Genomic DNA, 20747 nt, shown 5'->3' with positions numbered 1-20747 from the left:
CAGACTGCCCCTTTAAGGGAAAAGTGGTGAAACTTTTTCTCACATACTTTGAGCATATTGTCAGAGGGCCAATTCTTTGGAAAAGACACCATGCTGGGAAAGGTAGAGGGTCACCAAAAGAGAGCAAGACCCTCAAGATGAATTGACAACAGTGACTACAGCACTGGACTTAGATTGTGAGAAAGTGTGACCAGATTGTTCCTATACAGCAAAAATGAAGAAACTTTTTCTCACATACTTTTTTTTTTAATTTTATTATTATTTGTGTGTGTGTGTGTGTACCGTCAGATCAGATCTGACTGGTACAGGAGGAGATTGTCCCTCCTTTCCTGGCAGAGCATCTGGTGGATTCGAACCGTGCGCCTCTGGGGTTGCAGTGCAGCTTCTTGCCACTAGGCCACCAGAGCTCCCCTTTTTCTCACATACTTGAACCATGTTTCCAGTCACTAGTAAAGGATGGCATCCTTGGAAAAGTGGAGGGTCAGCACCAAAGAGGAAGCATTTCATCAAGACAGACCCTGTGACTACTGTAGTGTCTGTGTTTGCACATGGTGGAGGCTTTCCTTGACTTGCTTCCTAAACTTGTCTGCTTTAAAATAGATGTTGTCTTTTGGTCTTCCATGATTTTTTGGTAAAAGAACATAGTACCAAAAAAGTGTAAGTAAAGGGTTATCTTTACCTTCTGAACTAATCTGTTTAAAGGGAATGGTTACATTTTGAGAATTAAAAATTCACTTACTGCCATAATGTTGGTTATTCCTTCAGGTCAGGTGGGTCTGCGAGGCCTGTTTCTTTCAGAATTTGAAGTTCCATGCCACTTTTTTACCCCTTTTATCAGAATCCATGTATCATGTCCTCCATCAGAACATTCTGTAGTAATTTTGGCAAGGTATAGTTCTTGTCCCAACAGTTTTTAAATGCTTAATTATTTATTATGGAATAAGCATTACTAATTACAAGTGATCTTTAAAATATTTATATTAAGTGCTATCTAGCATATATCTTAAAAGGGTCTCTTTTTGTTTTGTTTAAGGATATTTTGGAACTCTTAGAGAAAAGAGTGAAGTCACGATTTTCACACCGACAGATACACTTAATAAATTCATTTGGTTTTCCACAGTATATTAAAATTTTTAAAGAACAATTATCCTTACCTGCAGAATTTCCAGACAAGCTTTTTGCTGAGAAATGGAATGAGAATATTCAGGTAACTTAGGACAAAGGCAGTAATGTTGAACAATGTAATTTATGTGTCTTACTATACATTTAAAGCAATTGAAATTTGCACGAAGCTTCTAATGGTACTCTGTTATAAAATCAAATAATGTAAATGCTGTGTCTAGGTGTATTAAATAACTAAAATGTTGTATCTTAAATTTCTCTCAGAACTTCGCAGGCTTTGGTACTTCTGTCATTGACATTTTATGGTTTCAATTAATGGTAATGTTTTTGTGTTATCTTTTGTTTTACTATGTTTTATCTAGTTTATATTTTTAATAATTTTGTTAATATATTTCCATAATAAACATTTGCTTTCTATATTTTATAAATCTGAGTCCACAAGAGTCCCTTATGGTCTTTATTTATTACATTAGCCCTCCACTTTTCCAAGCATGATTTTTTTTTCTAAGGACCAGACCCTTTTAACAACATATTCAAAGTATATGAGATGAAGCTTCCCTATCCTTGCCTCCACAGAGCACCCTAGTTGCATTTTATTCAAGATGTACTTGCTTGTTCTTTTGCTGGTCTATGGGATGTTCAGTAATCATCTCAAACACCACAACTCAAATGAATGTAATTTTATCTCCAGTTCAGCTAAACATCATAACTTGTTCAGATTATTGTTTCAACAGAAAGATCCAGTTGTCAGACAGGGAGTGAATAGGAATGAACGTGTATAAGCGTAGTTGTGTAATCCTGGGAAAAGTCTCATTTGGTAGAATCTTTTAAAGTGTATAGTTTCTCTGTAGTAAACATGATCTTGATAGAATGGAAAAAAAATTAGTCTGTATATTAAATGGAGAGCTCTAATGGCATATCTTTTTATAGGGAATTGCACAGCTAACCAAAGGTCAAGCTTCTCTGGCTGTTCATTCAATAGGTGATTATGGGTAATCCTTTCCTGTGCAGTTTATAGCTCAGAAGCCCTCTCAGGTTAACTGTCAGTTCCAACTTGACATCTATGAGGAATGGATAAAATACTAATGAGTAAGAGTGGTTGGCTCTCTGAATTTATTATAGTGGCAGAGTCTGTTCACCAGCTCTGGAAAACAGATTGTTTCATGTTAAAACAGTAATGAGAATTTTGCAATTTTTTTGTTCTTTTAGAGGATTCATGTTTTGATTATAAAAGTAGAATGCACCCATTAAACAGTAGTGGTTAAGATGTGCCATCAGGTCGGAATCAACTCATAGCTGGCCAACCTATGGGTTTTTCAGAGGCTGTATGTAAATCACACAGGAGATTGCCCATCTTTCTGCAGCTGTTGGATTTGGACAGACTGCCTTTGGGTTGGCAGCACAACTCCCTACCACTAGGCCACTAGAGTTCTTAAACATTAAAGAACCATTATTTTGCCAAATTTTATTCATCCTTTTAAAAAATAAATAATGTATTTCATTTGATAAGGCAGAATAATTATGTGGCCAAGCAAGGGAAATTGCCTTGGATTCATGCCTGCTCTACTTTTTTCTGCAGTAATTACTTGGGAAATAGCATTTTAGACTACATAGTAAGTTGATTTTATGTAGACTTCACACCTTATAATACTACTCAGTTTTAGTTCAGTTTAGTTTCTAATTCCTAGTTCTTCTATAAACGGCAAACTTTTAACTTCAGATACTATACTATGATATCTCCTTTCACCCACTTCCCAAATTAATCTTGCCTAGAACTCAGCTATTTTACTAGGTCACACACGTTTTCTTTGATCTCCAACTAACCGTAGAATTTCATTCCACAGAAGTGCTTTCTTCATGGTTACTGGACCCAGATCTCTAGAATAGGAATGTGTGTTCAATCTCTGTGCTCATTTCTCAAAGCTTTATACACATTCACCTTTAGCAGCTTCTGGACTCTTGTTCCAACTCTTGTCTGTTGTAAAGATTTAAAGCATGGTATTTAAAGGTATGGTATTTAAATGCCTCTCTCTCACTTATTATCTCCATCCTGGCACTGACTTATCATAAGGAGACTCAACATAAGATAACATCCCAGGTTGCACTGTGCCATTATATATCTTTCCTTTCTCCCCAGTCATGTTGAATTTTAGTAATTCCTTTAAAAATTTTTAAAAATTTAAAAATTTCCTTTAAAAAATAATCACTTGGGATGAGTGATGTTAGGTGGATCCAACACTGGTAGCCATATGTAGTTAGATAAATGATTTTTGGTTTCCTGTGCTCTTGTGCAGACCCATATTCCCAGATCGGTGGATAAGTGATAGAAATGAATGTGAGCACTGCCCTGTCATCATTTTACTGGTCCTTTAGGTCTCTTTGTGTCTTACGTTAAAAATTTTACTCAGTCCCCTGGTGTTTGGTTTTACACACCCTTTTGGTATACTAATAAATAGCTTTTTAAAAAAATTTGTCAGCACCATGGTCAGAGGCCATGGTTTGGGTGGGGTCCTCCCTCATACAAGTTGCTTTTACTTACAGTGCTGACTATGTAGTAAGTTGGTTTTACTGCAGACTTAAACTCTAAGCCTTGTGTATTTTATTTATACTTTTATTTTCTCATCAGTGGAAACTCATCCAAAAACTTATCTCATATTCTGGAGGGAGGAAATGGATCTTTAGGATAGGGTTGAACTTACTTCCTTCCAGAATTGACTATTTGTTTAGCCTTACCCAAATAAGCAATTGATTAGTCTTTTGGGCTCAGCTTAGCAATAGAGAGAAATCTCTGAATAAGACTCTCTGAAAAGGGAACCATCTCTAATTCTTCTCGAAAGAAACCCCAAGGAAGTTTATTTACTGTCTTCAAATCCTTGGTTAGTTAATAGAAAGCAAGAACTCATTAGAAAACTAATTTATAATTGCCACCTAGTAATCTTTGAAAATGAGTTTTAGGGTACCAAAATGATCCTGTAACATACTGTTTAGGATATGAAGAGAACTTCTGCTGTCTGACCAAATGAAACATAATAAGAACTTGCCTCTCAGCTACTACTTATGTGCTAATGTGTGAAAAGAAAATATTCCCTAAATAAAAGGGAAGAGTATCCCATTCCTGGGAGTTCTCCATGGTTCTGTAAAGAGTAGTACCAGCCAGTCAATCTGGTCTTATTTTCCTTATATTTGGCTGCAGCCAAATATAAGAGAGTTCACAAGGTAGAGTGATCTGAAAGTCAGTACTTTTTCACAGTTTAAGATCTCGTGTCCTCGTGACTATCATAGTTTATTATTAATAGGTATGAAATGACTAGTTATTAATAACAGCTTTATCCTATAATTATTTCTAGAGTTTGCATCAAGGCAGAATTAAAATATGTAAGAAGAAAGATTTTGCAGGTTTGTTTCCAGGAGCCAAGAATTCATTTTATCTGTGGCATTTAACCACTTGTTTCTTAAATTTAACACACTGAATTGAAAACGATAGAATAGCTAAATTTTTAAAAAATTTTTCTAAAAGGTTTCATTGAGTTAATTTGTATTCTTTTGTATTCATAGTGCTTAGTGTCATATTTGACTCAGTTTATGAAGAAAAAGTATATATGGTTCCAGTACACTCTTTAAAATAGAAAGGGAAGACAATAGCAGACAATAATAGACAGTAACAGAGTGGGAATGATAACTAGGATGATATACTTTGAAAACGTGAACGTTTATCCCAATCCTGGTTCTAGATCTTCCTACAGTGGAAAACATTAAGACAGTTTTTATCCATATGTTAACTTACTTCTCTTAGTAACACTCATTCTCTTTTGTGTGTTGTGCTTCATTTTGTTCATCCCACTAGCATGACTAGTTTTCCTTCTTAGTGTAGGAGTGTTTGAAATAATTTAATGGATAAAAAGAAAATAGCTGAACTGGAAATTTGATTTTTATTTTAGTTCTGTAAAAAAACCAACACCTTATTAATAATTAATTCCATATGGAACTCATGGGGCACAAGATTATATTTAGGTTTTAAACTGCCTTCTTCCTTATTTCTGTTTTGATTTATCCCCCCCTCTTTAGAGTCTCTCAGATGATAGCAGTATACGAGAAGTACTACAGAAGCATTTCAATATCAACAAAAGCCTGCGATCATTACACATGCTGTTGGTTTGTATTCATGTTATTTTTGTCATTCTCTTTCTCTTGGTGATTATACTAATTTATTATACTAATTTGTTATATTAATTGTATTTTGCTTTAAATTTTCATTTTTTCACCCTCATTGTTAGTATTAAGAAATGTGACTGATTTTTATGGGTTGAAATTGCATTCTGTGATTTTTTGCTAAATTTACTAGTGCCTAGAGCCTTTTTTAGTGTATTTCTGGGCATTTACTATGTATGTACTCCAGTCTGCACACAATGGCTGCTTGCTTGCTTTCTGATATGGATACCTTCTATATCTTTGGCTTACCTTATTGTAGTGGCTAGAATTTCCAACACAGTTTTGAAAAAAAACATAATGGACACACATTACCTTATTCTTTATCTTATAGCAAAATATTTAGTCTTTCACTGTTAAATATATTGGTTTTATTTTTTAAAATGTTGGCTAAGTTTTTTTAAATGTATACTCATAATCAAGTTGAGGTAGCCCTCCTAACTTGTGTTTAGCATGATTTGTTGTATACTTTTCATCAGATCTTAATCTGTATTTTTTATATAATTATTTTCCTTCTTAAAACTGTTTTTACAATGTACAAGACTGATTGTTTCATTCACCCAGCTTTGTATACCTGAGCTAAATCTCACTTGTTTCTTTGTCTTTGATCAAATAGTTAATATTTTAAACTTAATGAATAGCAGTCTTTAGAGGAACATAACTTTTGAAAATTCAAGAACTTCCTTTACTAATTAAGTATTTAATAATTGGCTAATACTGACCCATGTAAAATACCTTTAAATAAGAGACTGTTTTGGGTTCAGAAATTTCTTATTACTGACTATGGAATAGCACAGGAGCTAGGTAATGTAGTGACTTTATGCAGTTTTTGATCCTCACAGTATGCATTGCTGTCAAGTCAGAACCAACTCATAGCTGACTCTTGTTTGGTTTTCTGAGGATGTGATTTGCACAGGAGAGGAGAATGACCCACTTTCTCCCACAGAACTGCTGGTAGATTTGAACTGTCAAAGAGACGGCCTTTGGGTTTGCAGGACAATTCCCTATGGAGCATGCCACCCCGGCTGCCCATTAAGAGTAGTCCTGAGGTTTGTCCTTAGTGCTTTTGTCTTTGCCTTTGAAAAATGGAGGGTTTTGTTTTTTGTTTTTTTGTTTTTTTCAAAAACAAGTTTAAATAACTTGCTTAGGGTCGCACATCTAACGATCTCTGACTTCAAAGCTTGTGAATATTTGTTACATGGTTCTTCCATTTCGTTTTGCATTGTTTTTAATTCCCCACACTTGTGTTTTTATGGAGTAAATGTAATTTGTTTCCTTGCTGTAGACACTTCCTCTCATTAGCTCATCTCCCTCTAAGCAGTCACTTGCACATGCCATTTTTGCTATCAGCTGTCTTTATAATGAAGGAATTTGGGGATTAAACATTTTTAGAGTAGAGTTCTTAGTTACATAACAGGTTTTATTTATTAGCTTATGTTATGTAGAGGATTACTGTGTATATATTTAAGGAATATACATGGTGTAAGTAATTAGTGATTGGCTTCTGGCCAGAGGCTGGTGTTCAGAACCACCCAGCACCTCCTCAGAAGAAAGGTCTGAGAAAACCCTGTGGAGCAGTTCTGTTCTGTGACACATGGGGTCACACATTAGTCAGGATCAAACGTGTTAACAGCAGTTGAAAGCATTATGTCTCAGGGGTCATGATATATATATAGTTACTCTAAATAAAATGGAACACAAACAGGTCAGTGTTCTAGGTATGTGTCTACTGAAATGTGTTAGTATGTCCAGTTTGAATCACGCAGTCATTGTGTACTATGCCAAGAATAACAGACTAAAAGAGGAATGTCTTCACACTTACTGTCTAAAAGAATTCCAAAGTCTGTCCTGAAGTACAGCAATGTCAGTGTTGGGATAATACCCATATATACCCATGGGAAACCTCATAAAAGACAGGCATTCGAATGTGTACACAAATCTCTAAAGACAAATAGATCAAACAATTCTTCAATATGCAATAATAATAACTGGTCATGGGAAAGCAAGAGCTGGAAATGAAGACAGATTTGTGATTGTATGGTTGGGTGCTTACTTAATAAAATTGAGGCCTAAGATCACACAATAGGCATTTGTATGACTAACAGTTTATTCATGATTAATGCCTTTTTAAAAAAACAAATGGCAGGTTTACTCATGTACCTCACTGGATGGGACCCAACAGGGGAAAAAATTGATCTGTAGAAATACATCTATGGAAAAATGCAGTGGAGAAGCTTACTAGCATTCAGAATAAGGCCAGGAAGTTTGCTGTTGTCTTGCTAAAATGAAAGTTCAAACTGAAGTTTAGCAAAATGAAAACAAGTCCAAGAGATCCTAAAAAGGACTTTAAATATATTCCACTTGAATTTAGGAACTATCTCAAGAATAGATTGGTACATCAAACTAATCAACAAAGATCAGACAAATTATAGAGTGACATCAGAAACATTCATACATGAAAAAAAACAAATGGACACTAAAAAGGCAGATGGGAAAGAGCAAAGTAGATGTCAGAAGAGACACTGAGCAATTGAACAGAGAGAAGCTACAGCAAGTAGAAGAAATGCTGAAGTAAGCTGAATAGAAGAGTTTGGAAAGACAAAGGAAAATACAATAAAATGTGCAGAGACTTATGGCTGAGAAACCAAAAAGGAATAACATGAATTGAGTATATTTTAAGCCAAAAGAAAAAGTTTAAGCCTCAGCTTTTAAGAGTGAAATATTCTGGGGGCAAAATACTGACTGATGCAGGAAGCCTTTAAAGATGGAGTAAGTCATTATGTATGTATGTATGTATGTATGTATGTATGTATGTATGTATGTGTATGTGTGTGTGTGTGTGTAGGAAATGGCGTAATAAGACTTAAGGAACTGATGTATTCCAATTGAGATGTTTTAACAAACAGGTGCTGTACTGGACATACTGATTTCATCTTTGCCAGGAATCTTGAAAGAGAGGTACCTGGACAACTGGAAGAGAACTTGTGCTGATTCAAAATAAAAGCTGTCTAATAGTTTACAGAAATTCTAGAACAGTATCATTAATAATCACAAACAAAATCTTGCTGAAGTTAATTTAAAAATTGCTGATTGCATATTTTCCAGAAATTCAAGCTGGATTCAGAAGAGGACAGGGAACAGACAGTATTGCCAAAGTCAGATGGATTTTGGCTGAAATAAAAAAAGACTAGAAAGCTGCTTATCAGTTTTTTTACAAAAACAAGAGGTACATCTGACACATAGTGCATGAGTTGTGAAGTAAGAATTTCAAAGATTTCTAAAATTTCATCATCATTCTGTAGTGCCTTCAACTGCGTTCTGACTTCATGAATACCATGGACAAGCAGATGAAACACTGCTCAATCCCGCGTCATTCTTACAGTTTCTTCTGAAACCCATCCTTCTCACTGAGTGGCTTCCTCTTTCGATGACCTTTTACATTTCTTTTCTTTTTTTTTTTTTTTTTGACCTTTTACATTTCTAAGCTTGTCTCTTTCTCCAGGAAATGATTCCTCCTGTTAACATGCCCAGAGTGTCAACGATGAGGTTTCACCATCCACAGCTTTAAGGAACATCTGTCTCTACTTCTGAAAGACAAGATTTATTTGGTCTTCTGACGTACCATGGTAGAATCCAGATTCTTAGCCAAAAAAGACATCAGTTTTTCTTCTGTCTGTCTTAGTCACTGTCCAGCTTTCACATACATGAGGCAGATCAGAGTATCAGGGAAGGATTGAGTGCACTGCAGTCTTTAAAGAACATTCTTGTCTTTAATACTTTAAAGAGAGCTTGGCCTTTATATAAATACCTTTTACCTTTAAAATACATTTGCAGATGTCCCCACTGCAATACTTCATTTGATTCCTGTTTACATGACTATATCCTGATACTAATCTTCCTGATAATCAGTCTGTAATAATTTATCTCGGTTCTTTTGTAAAATCATCTTGTTTTATCTGTACTGGCTGGGAGGAATAATAGAACAGCAAAATCAACGGCTGTCATTCCAAACTCATGAAGAGGCCAACTCTGGTTGGACTTGAACAACCACCTTTGAGGTCAGTAGCCGAATGCGGACTTGCACCCAGTAGAGTAGTAGAAGTTAATAAGTACCAAAAAAGCATTTCAAACAATGCATAGATCTGCCTTTTTTCTGTCCAGAGATTTGATTAGTACTTTATTTCTCTTTAATATCTACTCCTTGCTGTACTCGTAGATATTTTGTTGTTTTGAGAATTTCTAAATAAAAAAACAAGGGCACTCTGGTGCCTGTTGTGTAAGGAACTGCAGTGCCAACACAGAGGCAGGTGGTTCAGGTCTACCAGCCGTTCCACTGGCGAAAGATGGGCAGTATATCCTTCTGTGCAGTTTACAGCCTCTGAAAACCCACTGGAGGGTCAACTATAAGACAGTTCCAACTCAACTGGACTTAAAACAACAAATTAGAACTGTCGTGTGCATTAAAAACTTTTAAATGGTTTTAAAAAAAAATTACAGGTATGTGACATGTGAACGAAAATAATACTAATAAAGTTGAGAATGCTTTTTCCCAAACAGTAGCAAGTAGCCTTTGAAGAGAACAGACTCTTCAAACTTAAGTTTTGTTCAGTTACATCTCCAAATAACCCACGTAAATACAGAATTGCTTTTCTGATCTCATTTCCTTAGATGCTTGCTTTAAATCGTGTAACAACAACACACCCATTTGTGACTGCAACGGATTTGATCGAGGCCAGTCAGCTGTGTAGCATGGACTCTAAAGCAAACATTGTTCATGGTGAGAAGCTGCTATTGCATTTGTGTGTAATTGTGGACTTTAGACACAGGAACTTGGTGGAATAATTCTTAAAATCCATTAAATCTGGGAATAATGCTTTATGTATAACTTACGTCTATAATTTCATGCAGCTCTTAGTCCTTCAAAGTATCCTTCCCCTTGAAAGGAAAAAATTATCTACCCCCTTGCACTTTTGGAAGTTCAGATCTGATAGTGATGGTTGATACCATTTATACTAAATGTTACTGAAAAGCATTGTTGTTCAACCAGGGCTCACTATCTATTTCAAAAATCTAATAATCCTTCTCTCTAGGGAGAAAAATATTCAGTTTATTAAATTTCCTAGGGCTTTGGGTATTCTCTTACTAAATCTTAAGCAATTAAAAATCATGTAATAATTGCTGTTATTGTAGGACATATGGTGAATGCATGGTAATTCTGTCTCTAATTCTTGTCACATTTTTCTACATTTAGGACTGTCCCTGTTTTGTATGTATGAACACTAAGCTCTGACAGTTTAGGTCACTTGCGTAACAGTAGTGACTGAAATAACATTTGAACCTGGGGCTTCATCACCACCTAACCCTGAAAAGCAGCATCCTTCACCATATTATAATGTTTATTTCAGTGTTCTGTGTCACTCAGTAAACTGCAGCACCTGATGTGGTTCCTTTTACTATAGGTTTGTCCGTTCTGGAAATTTGTCTTATAATAGCCATGAAACATTTAAATGATATCTATGAAGAGGAACCCTTTAATTTTCAAATGGTCTATAATGGTGAGATGAGACTTCCGTACATTTTCTGGTTTACCTCCATCCCCCACTTCTTATTTGAAGGTATTAATGTTGTCAATTGCTTTCTCCCTAGAATTTCAGAAGTTTGTTCAAAGGAAGGCTCATTCTATTTATAATTTTGAGAAACCTGTTGTCATGAAGGTATGATTGAGTTTTCTCCTCTTTTTTCTGCAGACAGGTATATTTTTACTCTCTATTTTATATGTAGATGTTTCTCTTTTGCTAATTTTAAAATTTTTTATCATAGAATTATTTTTCCCATAAAAATCTGTATGATCTAAAAATGTTTGATGAAATCAGCAATTCTTAACGTTGTGGTAGTATACTGCCCTCTGCTGTCTGTTCAAAGCACTTGCATCCTGAAAAGGCTCCCAAAAGCTGGCAAAAAATGTACTTTGTATATATGCAAGGAGTAACTTTTATCATCTCAGCAGCAAAGAGAGGCCAGCATGCACATAAGAGTCATGAAGAGAGTAAAGGACAAAATATCATTAGATTGTAGAACATTTTATTTGAGAGATTATGTTGATGAAGATGAGTCATTAATTTTTAAAACTCTAGGCTAAACAAAGAAAACTGGTAAATCTATAATACTTTTATTATATAATCAGTAACTGAAAATTGAGTATATTGCATTTTTCCTTGGTAGTATTAACCCTGATATTTGGTGCATATTTTATACTTATGTTATTGTAAGGTGCCATTGAATCAAGTACAGCCCATAGCGACTCTATGAACAGCAGGTCTGTTCCCTGCCCGACAGTGTCCTGAGCCATCCTCCTCATCTCTGATACACTTGAGTCCACTATTACAGTCACCATGTCCCTCCATCTTGTAGAGGGAGGGTCTTTCTCTCTTTTGCTGACTCTGCACCTTTCCATGCATAATGTCCTTTTCCAAAAAAGAGCATTTCCTGAGAAGCCATCCTTACCTCTAAGGAGCATCCTAGTTGCACTTTCACCAAGCGGCATTTATTTGTTGTTTTGACAGACACATTTTAAGAGTGGCATCCACTTCCTAAATAACATGCCTCTGGATACTCTATGAACTTTGATAAATGTTGATGGATGTAGAGGGGCTTCAAGCCTTTTGTTTATAGGGTCGCTATGAGTCATGCTCAACCTGAAGGCAATCAACAGTGACATTCATTGGCCATACCTTACTCCATTAAAACTTATAGATGAAAAATTTGATTTTACACTCATATGCTGCTCTCAGGGCACTCTGGTAGCCTAGTGATGAAGAGTTACACTACCAAGCAAAAGGGAACCCTGTGGAGGGTCAGCTAGGAGTTCCAGTTCAACAGTAAGTAATAACATACTGTTGTAAACCAAAAATTAATCAAGTACCGGATTTTAAGCTCTTAACTCATTGCTGTCTTGAACCAACTCTCATCTTATTTACCTGTGGGTTTTGCATAGATTTCCCGTCTTTCTTGTGTAGAGCCACTGGTGGATTTGAAACACCAGAGAGGAGCCGTCTTTGGGTTAGCAGCACAACTCCCTGTACACTACCTTACCAGAGCTCCCTTAACAGATTTTACGGTGAATAAAATTTAAAATGCAGCCCCATTGTCACATTAACCACTTTTCAAGTTGTGTTGCTGAAAGTCACTGTTGTTGAGTCACATCTGATTCTGATCTGGTTCCCAAGGCTGTGACATGAGAAGCTCTACTACCAGAGCCTGTGCTTGAAGACTGTGCTATCAGAGTGAGCGTGGTTAGTGGCTGCTTGTCAGACAGACAATGCTGAAGGGAGTTGGTGAGCGGTGCTTTTTTTAGGAACAGAGCAGTCCTTACAGCCCCTGATGGTCCAAAGTTTCATTTCTTGTAGGTAGACAAAAATCTAATATATCCTATTGCCATTTCTCAATGCAAACAGGAAATGGATACTAGATCTGTCTTCCTCTATCATAAATAACCAAGGCCAGTTTGTGGGATTTTTAAGAGTGGAAAGGCATTTAAATTCTTAAGAGTTTGAAGTTGGTAATTCCTACATTTTCATGAAGAAAGGATTTTGCAACTTAGAAACATTTTATCTACTCAGTATTATTTTTTAAATTCCATATGCCTTTAATTTTGATGTTGGAGAAAGAACTGAATATCCCGTGGAAAGCCAAAGGAACAGGTGTTCCATTTCTTGGGAGAGGTGCAACCATGGTGCTCCTTAGAGGCAAAGATAATGAAACTTCCTGTCACATACTTTGGGTATATTATCAGGATGGGCCCGTCCTTGGAAAAGGACATGATGCTGTATAGGTCCTGACATTAACTGCAACAGTGAGCTTGAATATATGAGATGGTGAGGACAGTGCAGGTTGTTCATAGGGTCGCTGTGAGCCATGGTCTACTGGCAGGCATCTCACAACAGCATCATTCAGCCCAATACCTTAAGTTTCCAGGGTTTTTTCAGTTTTCATAGATGAAATATATCCCAGTGGTAATTTTCACAATGAAGCAATAATAAGTCTTTGGGAATCTACTAATATTTTTAGTGTTTCAATATGTTCATGTAGATTTTACTATTTTTATGCCTATAACAATTAAGTTTAGGAGACACACCACATGAATATGAGTGATAAACAGGAACAGACAAGAATGAGCCCTATTAAAGAAGGATGAGGAGTTTCTGACAGTCACAGCCAAGTTTCTTAAAGACCTTTCTGTGCCCTCTCCTGAGGACCCATAAAACCCTGTGGAATCATTTGCTTTCATGGCCATCTGAGATAAAGGGTTATTTCTAAGGATTTTTCTGCCTCTTCTTTTGCTGAAGCTGTTAAACATTGCAATTTTAATAAACTTCAAGAAGATGGATTGAGACGGTGACTGTAACAGTGGGACTGACCATGTATAGCAGAGATTGTGGAGGTGACAAAGGATAGGTAGGGTAAGGCTATGATCAGTTGTCCATAGAATTGTTACGACTTCTCATTTACCTAATGATGCCTAACATTAAATAACTGATTACAGAGTTTTATTACTAAATTCTAAAATTTTTCCAGAGAACTCAAACTTCTTCATTACCTGAAATACTAGTAGTAAATAGGGTATGAAATGTGCTTGGAAACAAAAGCCGTATTGTGTTTAAAGTTCATTCTCATTACAGTCAACATCATAGGCACAAATATACTTGAAGTACTACATTTTTATGAAGGTGATGGAAGTTCTTTTGGAACTCTAGTGATTTTTAGTAAAAAAAAATTAATTTCCTAGCAATTTATTACCAGCTGACCCAAACCTTCTCTGGGTTTGTTACTTTTCCATTTATTTGCTTTACTGTTTCTTTGTCTTTCAGGCTTTTGAACACCTACAGCAGCTAGAATTAATAAAGCCCATGGAAAGACCATCAGTAAATGCACAGAGAGAATACCAGCTGATGAAACTGCTTTTGGATAATACTCAAATTATGAATGCTCTCCAGAAATACCCCAACTGTCTGACAGATGTTAGGCAGTGGGCAACCTCCTCCCTAAGCTGGTTATGAATATTAACCGAGGACTTAAGTATTGGAGTCCTATTCTTGCTTCTGAAGAACTACAAAGCTGTTATTGTCTTTGAAAAGATAATGTTACTACATTTTCTTGTATTTATAAAAAGTATGTATTTTTGTACTTGTGAGAGATTGCAGCACATATGAGAATCTTGACTGTGTCTTGTTTTTGGATATATGCACTGTTGCATGATTTATACTTCCAATATTGATTTAGAGTATGTTTATGTTCAAAAAATAAAATTAAGGATTGGACTTTTTATTAAATTCTGAATTATTTGTGTTATACTTGAGGAGAGTTCATGTCAGCCTCACAGCACAAATAGTAAAGAAACAGTGTGGTCACTCTTTTGGGCCAGACAGGAGGTATGGACACGTGGAAATTTTTATTCTAACCCAGCTCTTTTAATTCTCTGGTCTGGCCAGTGAGCCACCAAGAAGTTTAAGCATTTTCTTCAGGTTTCTGAGAATGTGGTACTCATAATATCTATATTTGAATCCCTCTGTGATTTTTTTTTAAATCAATATTCCTAAAACTATACTTCAGACCAAAAGAATCACTTACAGAAAATTCCTAGAAAACCAAAACTGACAATTATTTGGTTGTCTATTGCTAGCAATTCTGATTCATCATCCTTACTAGGTTGGAGAATAAATTAGAATTTTACTGGCTACAGTCTTTAAGAATTATTAAAGTTGGTATGTGGAATATATGAAGTATGAATGTAGGAAAAGTTGTGTAAAATTAAATACATGAACATGAACATAAACATTCTAGGCATTGATGAGATAACTGGCACTGCCACTTCGTATTAAACACAATACACTATGCAAGGAGTGAAAAAAACAGAAGAATGGTGTTGCGTTCATGGTTAAAAAGACAATTTCAAGTTCTATACTGAAGTACAATGTTGGGAGTGATAGATCCATATGCATAAAGGAAGACTTGTTAATAGAACTACTGCTCAAAAATAACCACCACCAGCAAAAGCTAAAGGTGAACTAATTAAAAGACTCTTACCAAATTTTACAGTACGAAACTGATTAAGCATGGAATCATGATGTGATTAACTGGTGACTGGAAAAGTTGGAAACCATGAAGAAGGAAGGGTAGAAAGTAGACAGAAATGAGGCCTGCCAGAAATAGAATTTGCTACAATTAGTCATTGCAAATACCTTTTTTAAAAACACAAATGATGACTTTACGCATGGCCCTCATGAGATGGACTGCATAGGAATCAGAATGACTATCTGTGGAACAAATCGTTGGAGAAACTCAAAATCAGGCCAGGTGCTGATGTGGAATAGACCATCAAGTACTTCATGTGCAAGTTCAAATTGAGGCCAGAGAAGATTTAAGACAAGTCCACAGAACCAAAATAATAAGCTTGAGTCTATTCCACCTAAGTTTAAAAAATACCTAAGAATAAGTTTTAAACACTGAACGCCAAAGATCGAAGACGAGATGAGCTGTGGGATAATCACAAGGGTATCATCTGAGAAGAGCAAAAAGTAATTACTAAGACAAAGGATAAAGCAAACACCAAAATGGAGACTGCAAACTGCATGCAAGCCAAAACAGAAAGAGATGTTGAAGTGAAAGTTAACACAAGATTTCAAAGGAGAGCTTGAGAAGATAAAGCAAAGTAGTATAACTGGGTGTGCTGGGAGCTGGAACTGAATAAAAAGGGGAAAACTCGCTGAGCATTTCTCAAGCCCAAAGAACTGAAAAATTCAAGCTTCAAGTTGCAATACAATACTATGGGCAAAAATCTTAATTGATTGCAAGAAGAATATGGAGAGAATACAGAGTCACTATACCAAAACAACTGGCCAACACTGAAGTATTTTCAGGAAGCACCTTATATATGATCAAGAACCAATGGTAATGAAAAAGTTCAAGCTAATAGAAGACATTGGCAAAATATAAAGCCCAAGGAATTGATGAGATGCCAATTAACATGTTTCACCTAACAGATGAGCCCAAGATGGTCTCACTTGTCTATGCCAAGAAATTTGGAGGACAGCTGTTTGGCCAGCTGACTGGAAGACATCCATATTTAGTATCCATTTCCATTCTCAAAGAAAGATGATCCTGCAGAAGGTGGAAATTATCAAACAATACTATCAACCTCACAAGTAAGCAAAATGTTGAAGATCACTCCCCAAACATCCAAAACAGCACATAGATAATGCCAGAAGTTTAAGTGGGACTTAAGTGGGCCATGGCACCAGGGATATTGATGTCACTTGGGTCCAGGTTGAAAGTAAATACCAGAAGACTGTCTACTTATGTGCTTCATTGACTATGCAAAGGCGTATATCCCTGTGGAACATAATAAATTATGGCTAACACTGAAAAGTATGAAAATCCTAGAACATCTAATTATGCTCATGCAAAACCTACACCTAAACCAAGAGGTGGTGGTATAAACAGCTAGGGAACACAAGATGGTGTAAATTTAAGAAAAGTCTGTGTATCCTCTATCCATATCTATTCAATTTGTATGCTGAACCAATCATTGGAGTAGCTGGACACTATGAAAAAGAATGTGGCCTCAGGATTGGTAGACTTCTAACAACCTGTGTTAATGCAGATCACACAACTTTGCTTTCTCAAAGTGAAAAGGACTTTGTTTGTTGCAGAACATCAAAGACTACAGCCTTTAATATAGATTGCACCTTAACAAAAATTTGCAACACTGTACTGATAGGCATCATCATGATAAATGGAGATTTGTCAACTTTCATCTTACCTGGATCCACAATCCACACACTTGGTTCCAGCAGTCAGGAGACGTATTGCACTGGGAAAGCCTACAGTCAAGAACCTCTTCTAATTATTGAGGAGCATCAGGTCACTAAAAAAAAGGATGTGATTCAGATCTTTTTCATCACTATGTATTGGAGCTGGACAGTGTATAAGGATGAGAGGAGATGAATTGATGCTTTTGATGTGGTGCTAGAAAGGAGGACTCTATGTATCTTGGAGAAAAATGCAGCTAGAGTGCTCCTTGGTTGGAAGGTTGGTCAAGCTTTGTCTTGCAATCTTTGGGAATGCTGCTAGGAAAGTCTGTTCCTTGGACACAGGCATCATACATAGAAAGGTGGAAGGACAGCTTAAACAGCTTTTCAACAAGATGTATTGACACAGTGCAGCAATGGGCTGCCAGGTTCCATTAGAAGGCAGTGGGCTCCTGAGTAGTTTTTAAACTAAGAAAGATTTATTTGCATAAACTACTTAAGGAGTTACAACTTAATGTTTTGCATATGTCCTCTTTCCTCCTCTTGTGGGGCGGGGGGAATTACACTTCTCAGTCTGAAGAGCACTCATTTACTCTTCACCAGTATCCCATTAATTTTTTGTCAGGGATTTCACCATTGACAATATTACTGTCCCTTTTAAAAATTCCTTTCATATTGCCTGCATTAAAGGGTTAACACTTATGGAACTACTTAAGTGTTTCATATTTCTATTAACTAAAGATGCTACTAAAAGGCCCCTACCTGACTCCATAAGAACTACTTACATAAGACACATCAACATCCAGATATAAAGACTTTAATAAAAAGGTGGGTTTTCATTTTCAGTAATTAAGTAAAAATGAAAAAGTTAACAAGCTAAGTTTAGGGAGGCAAAGACAGCAAGTAATGAATGTTAGAGATGGAAAGGATGTGGGACATAGGAACTCAGACAATACTGGTGTGTCTAAAATAGTAAAACCACTCTGAAAGGCAGTTTGGCATTTCCTCAACAAGATGAACATAGACATTCCACATGGCCCAGCTACCCCACTGCTTGGAATACCCACCCCCCCCAAAAAAAAAAAACTGAGGCACAAACGGGGACTTGTACATCAATGGTCACAGCAGCATTATTCACCCTAGCAAGAACATGGAAACAGCCCACATGTCCAACCACAAAGAAGAAATTATGGTACATTCACACAATGGAATACTATGCAGCACACAGGAGCAATGATTTTATAAATTACCATCTAACTTGGGAGGGACTGGAGAGCATAATTCTAAGTGAACTAACTCAGGTCCATAAGGACAAACACTGTATAAGACCAATATTGTAGAAAGTATATGAGGACCCAACAGGGGGAATGAGAGCAGAGGAGTGAGGACTGGGGGAGGTGATATCACATGTGTTAATCATAGAGTTGCACAATTTGATGGGTGCGGGAAGGAGTGGGTCAAGGAAATGTGAAAGATCCGGTATGTAAAACAATGTGTACGAATTTTGTAAGTAAACCAGTATAAAATGAAATTTTTATTAAAAAAAGTTTGCCAAAAATCACACGAAGAAAAGAGATACCTATATTTGGCAAGAGAGCATTTGGGAGGGTTGTTTTATATCTGCCTTGCTATATTCTTATGTGCAACATTATTTAAAATTGATTAAACCATCGCTAAAACCAAAACTGAAATGCCCTAGTGAAAACTTCCTAGAATGTAAACCTCCAAACACAGCTAAAAGATCATTTCTTCAGCACTAAGAGAAATCCATGTTTTCACCAACAAAACCAACCACCCAAGCAGGTGAAGAAAAGGACTTAATCACTTAAACATTTTTCCTCACATGCTATCTTCAGATGGCTCACCAAAACCAGAATCTTATTTTAAAGGAGAAAAAGGCTCCCAGATGTACATGCACATAAGTGTAAAAGGCTCAGCAATTTAATCCTGTTTGTTCCAAACTTAATTTTTTTAAAATTTATAACATCTATTCTATACTATTCCTGAAGAATCTGTGTTACAAAACACTTGAAGGAAAACAATTCCAACTTTTCTGTAGCAATTTCATTTGGATTCCACCATTGGTCACATTTAATTTCAGGCAGCATTTAGGTTATGTTAGTAAAGGAACCTGTGATGCTTTCTAGTCCAAAGTCCTTTCTGTGATCCCCATCCCCATTCTTGCATATAATCTGTAAATAATTTTATTCACAAATTATAAGCTTTGTTCATTAATGTGTTATCAAGTTGGAACCACTGGGCCACCAGAGCTCCCTACACTATTTATCACCACCATAAGTTCTAAGAAAACTGAGAAATGCTATGAATTTCAGGAGTTTTTTCATCCCTATTTTCCTCGAAAATCACTTGGTAGTCTTTACAACTTTTAAATATTTAAATGAAAATTAGCTTTCCTCTTTCTATGTGCAAATAAAAAGAAAACGCATTTTACCCTTTAGCTGTTAAGCATTTTGTACTTTTTATAGTTATTTCCTAAGTCACATTTTTCATTTCCAATATAAAAAAAAAAGGTAATTTTTTGCTTCCTACAACTGAGAGGAACTACATAAACTTCAATGGGAATACAACCCATCTAGTCTACAAAGAAGGGCAGTTCCATGACTAAACTTCCTTCTTTGCCCACCACCCCATTCTCTACATGTGCACCTCACTATGAATCACAACACTACTGTTACTGCTTAAAACCATAAGAGCTAAAGAAAAACTGCATATGCAAATCATACCATATTCATTTTTTTTATTATTTAACTCGGGGGTGGAATGGGGATAGCATACACTTTATTTGTACAATATTTAACAATCACTTATTCAAGGTGGGGTTTTATGAGTCTTTTTTAAGCTTTTCATTAAATACTTGCAGGAAAAAAATAGCAAGTACGATTTGACAGTAGTACAACAACCTGTGCCCAAAACACTGACAAGAAATACAGAGTAAAGCTAAAATAACTGCTTACCAATATCTTGAGAGGTAACAAATCGGATATGGGTTGAGACTGCATAAAAAACGTACTGCTGGTTGAGTATCTGAGGTAAATGATGTTCAATCAATATGCTACTTGTATCATTTTGCCCAAAATCAGTAAATTTATGCACATAATACCAAATGTTCCTAAAAAGTAATTTTTAAAAAAGGTAAAAAAGAGAAACTGGAAAATATCTGTGGCAAAGCTTCCCCCTCCCTCATAGTAGTAATCAGTTTAATCCGCTAAATTACCATCTACCCAGGGTTTTCCCCCAATCACTTGCATTTTACTTAAATGTAGATGGTACGAAAGGATGAGGAAAGGGCAGAGATTTTAAATTTTCCTAACATGATTCTATCTTTAAATTCCCAAGGTGTAGGGTTATTTTTTCCTGATTTCATTTTCAAAATGTCACCATGAAAAGACAGCCAGCTCATGGGGACCAACAATTTTGAGGCACAGTCTCTGTTCTGGAATTCATAAGGTACCTGTAATAAACATCCAAACAAGAATCACACATCACATGCTAAAAACATCCTAGCATCTAAAATACATACAAGAGCTGTGGCAGGGCATAGACTTCGAATAAAGCCCAACACTGGTTAATCCATCAGTCCTATGGCAGTTG

The 20747-nt window shown here is 36.1% G+C and overlaps 1 protein-coding gene across 1 annotated transcript in view; it reads left to right on the top strand.

The window, feature by feature from the left end:
- Positions 1 to 14611, top strand: part of ORC4 (origin recognition complex, subunit 4) — a 34333-nt gene extending 19722 nt beyond the window's left edge. Inside the window, exons 8-13 of the mRNA XM_006880760.1 lie at positions 1034 to 1207; positions 5188 to 5274; positions 9997 to 10105; positions 10788 to 10883; positions 10975 to 11042; positions 14196 to 14611. Of these exons, the coding sequence (XP_006880822.1) occupies positions 1034 to 1207; positions 5188 to 5274; positions 9997 to 10105; positions 10788 to 10883; positions 10975 to 11042; positions 14196 to 14384 (723 nt within the window). The 3' untranslated portion in view covers positions 14385 to 14611. The remainder of the gene's footprint in view (positions 1 to 1033; positions 1208 to 5187; positions 5275 to 9996; positions 10106 to 10787; positions 10884 to 10974; positions 11043 to 14195) is intronic.
- Positions 14612 to 20747: the final 6136 nt, after the last annotated feature.

The sequence above is a fragment of the Elephantulus edwardii genome, unplaced genomic scaffold (assembly GCF_000299155.1).
Source record: "Elephantulus edwardii isolate Elephantulus edwardi_28Jun2011 unplaced genomic scaffold, EleEdw1.0 scaffold00010, whole genome shotgun sequence".
Classification (NCBI taxonomy): Eukaryota; Metazoa; Chordata; class Mammalia; order Macroscelidea; family Macroscelididae; genus Elephantulus; species Elephantulus edwardii.
The sequence above is the reverse complement of the archived record's forward strand: the minus strand, read 5'-3'. Positions and strand labels throughout refer to the sequence as shown.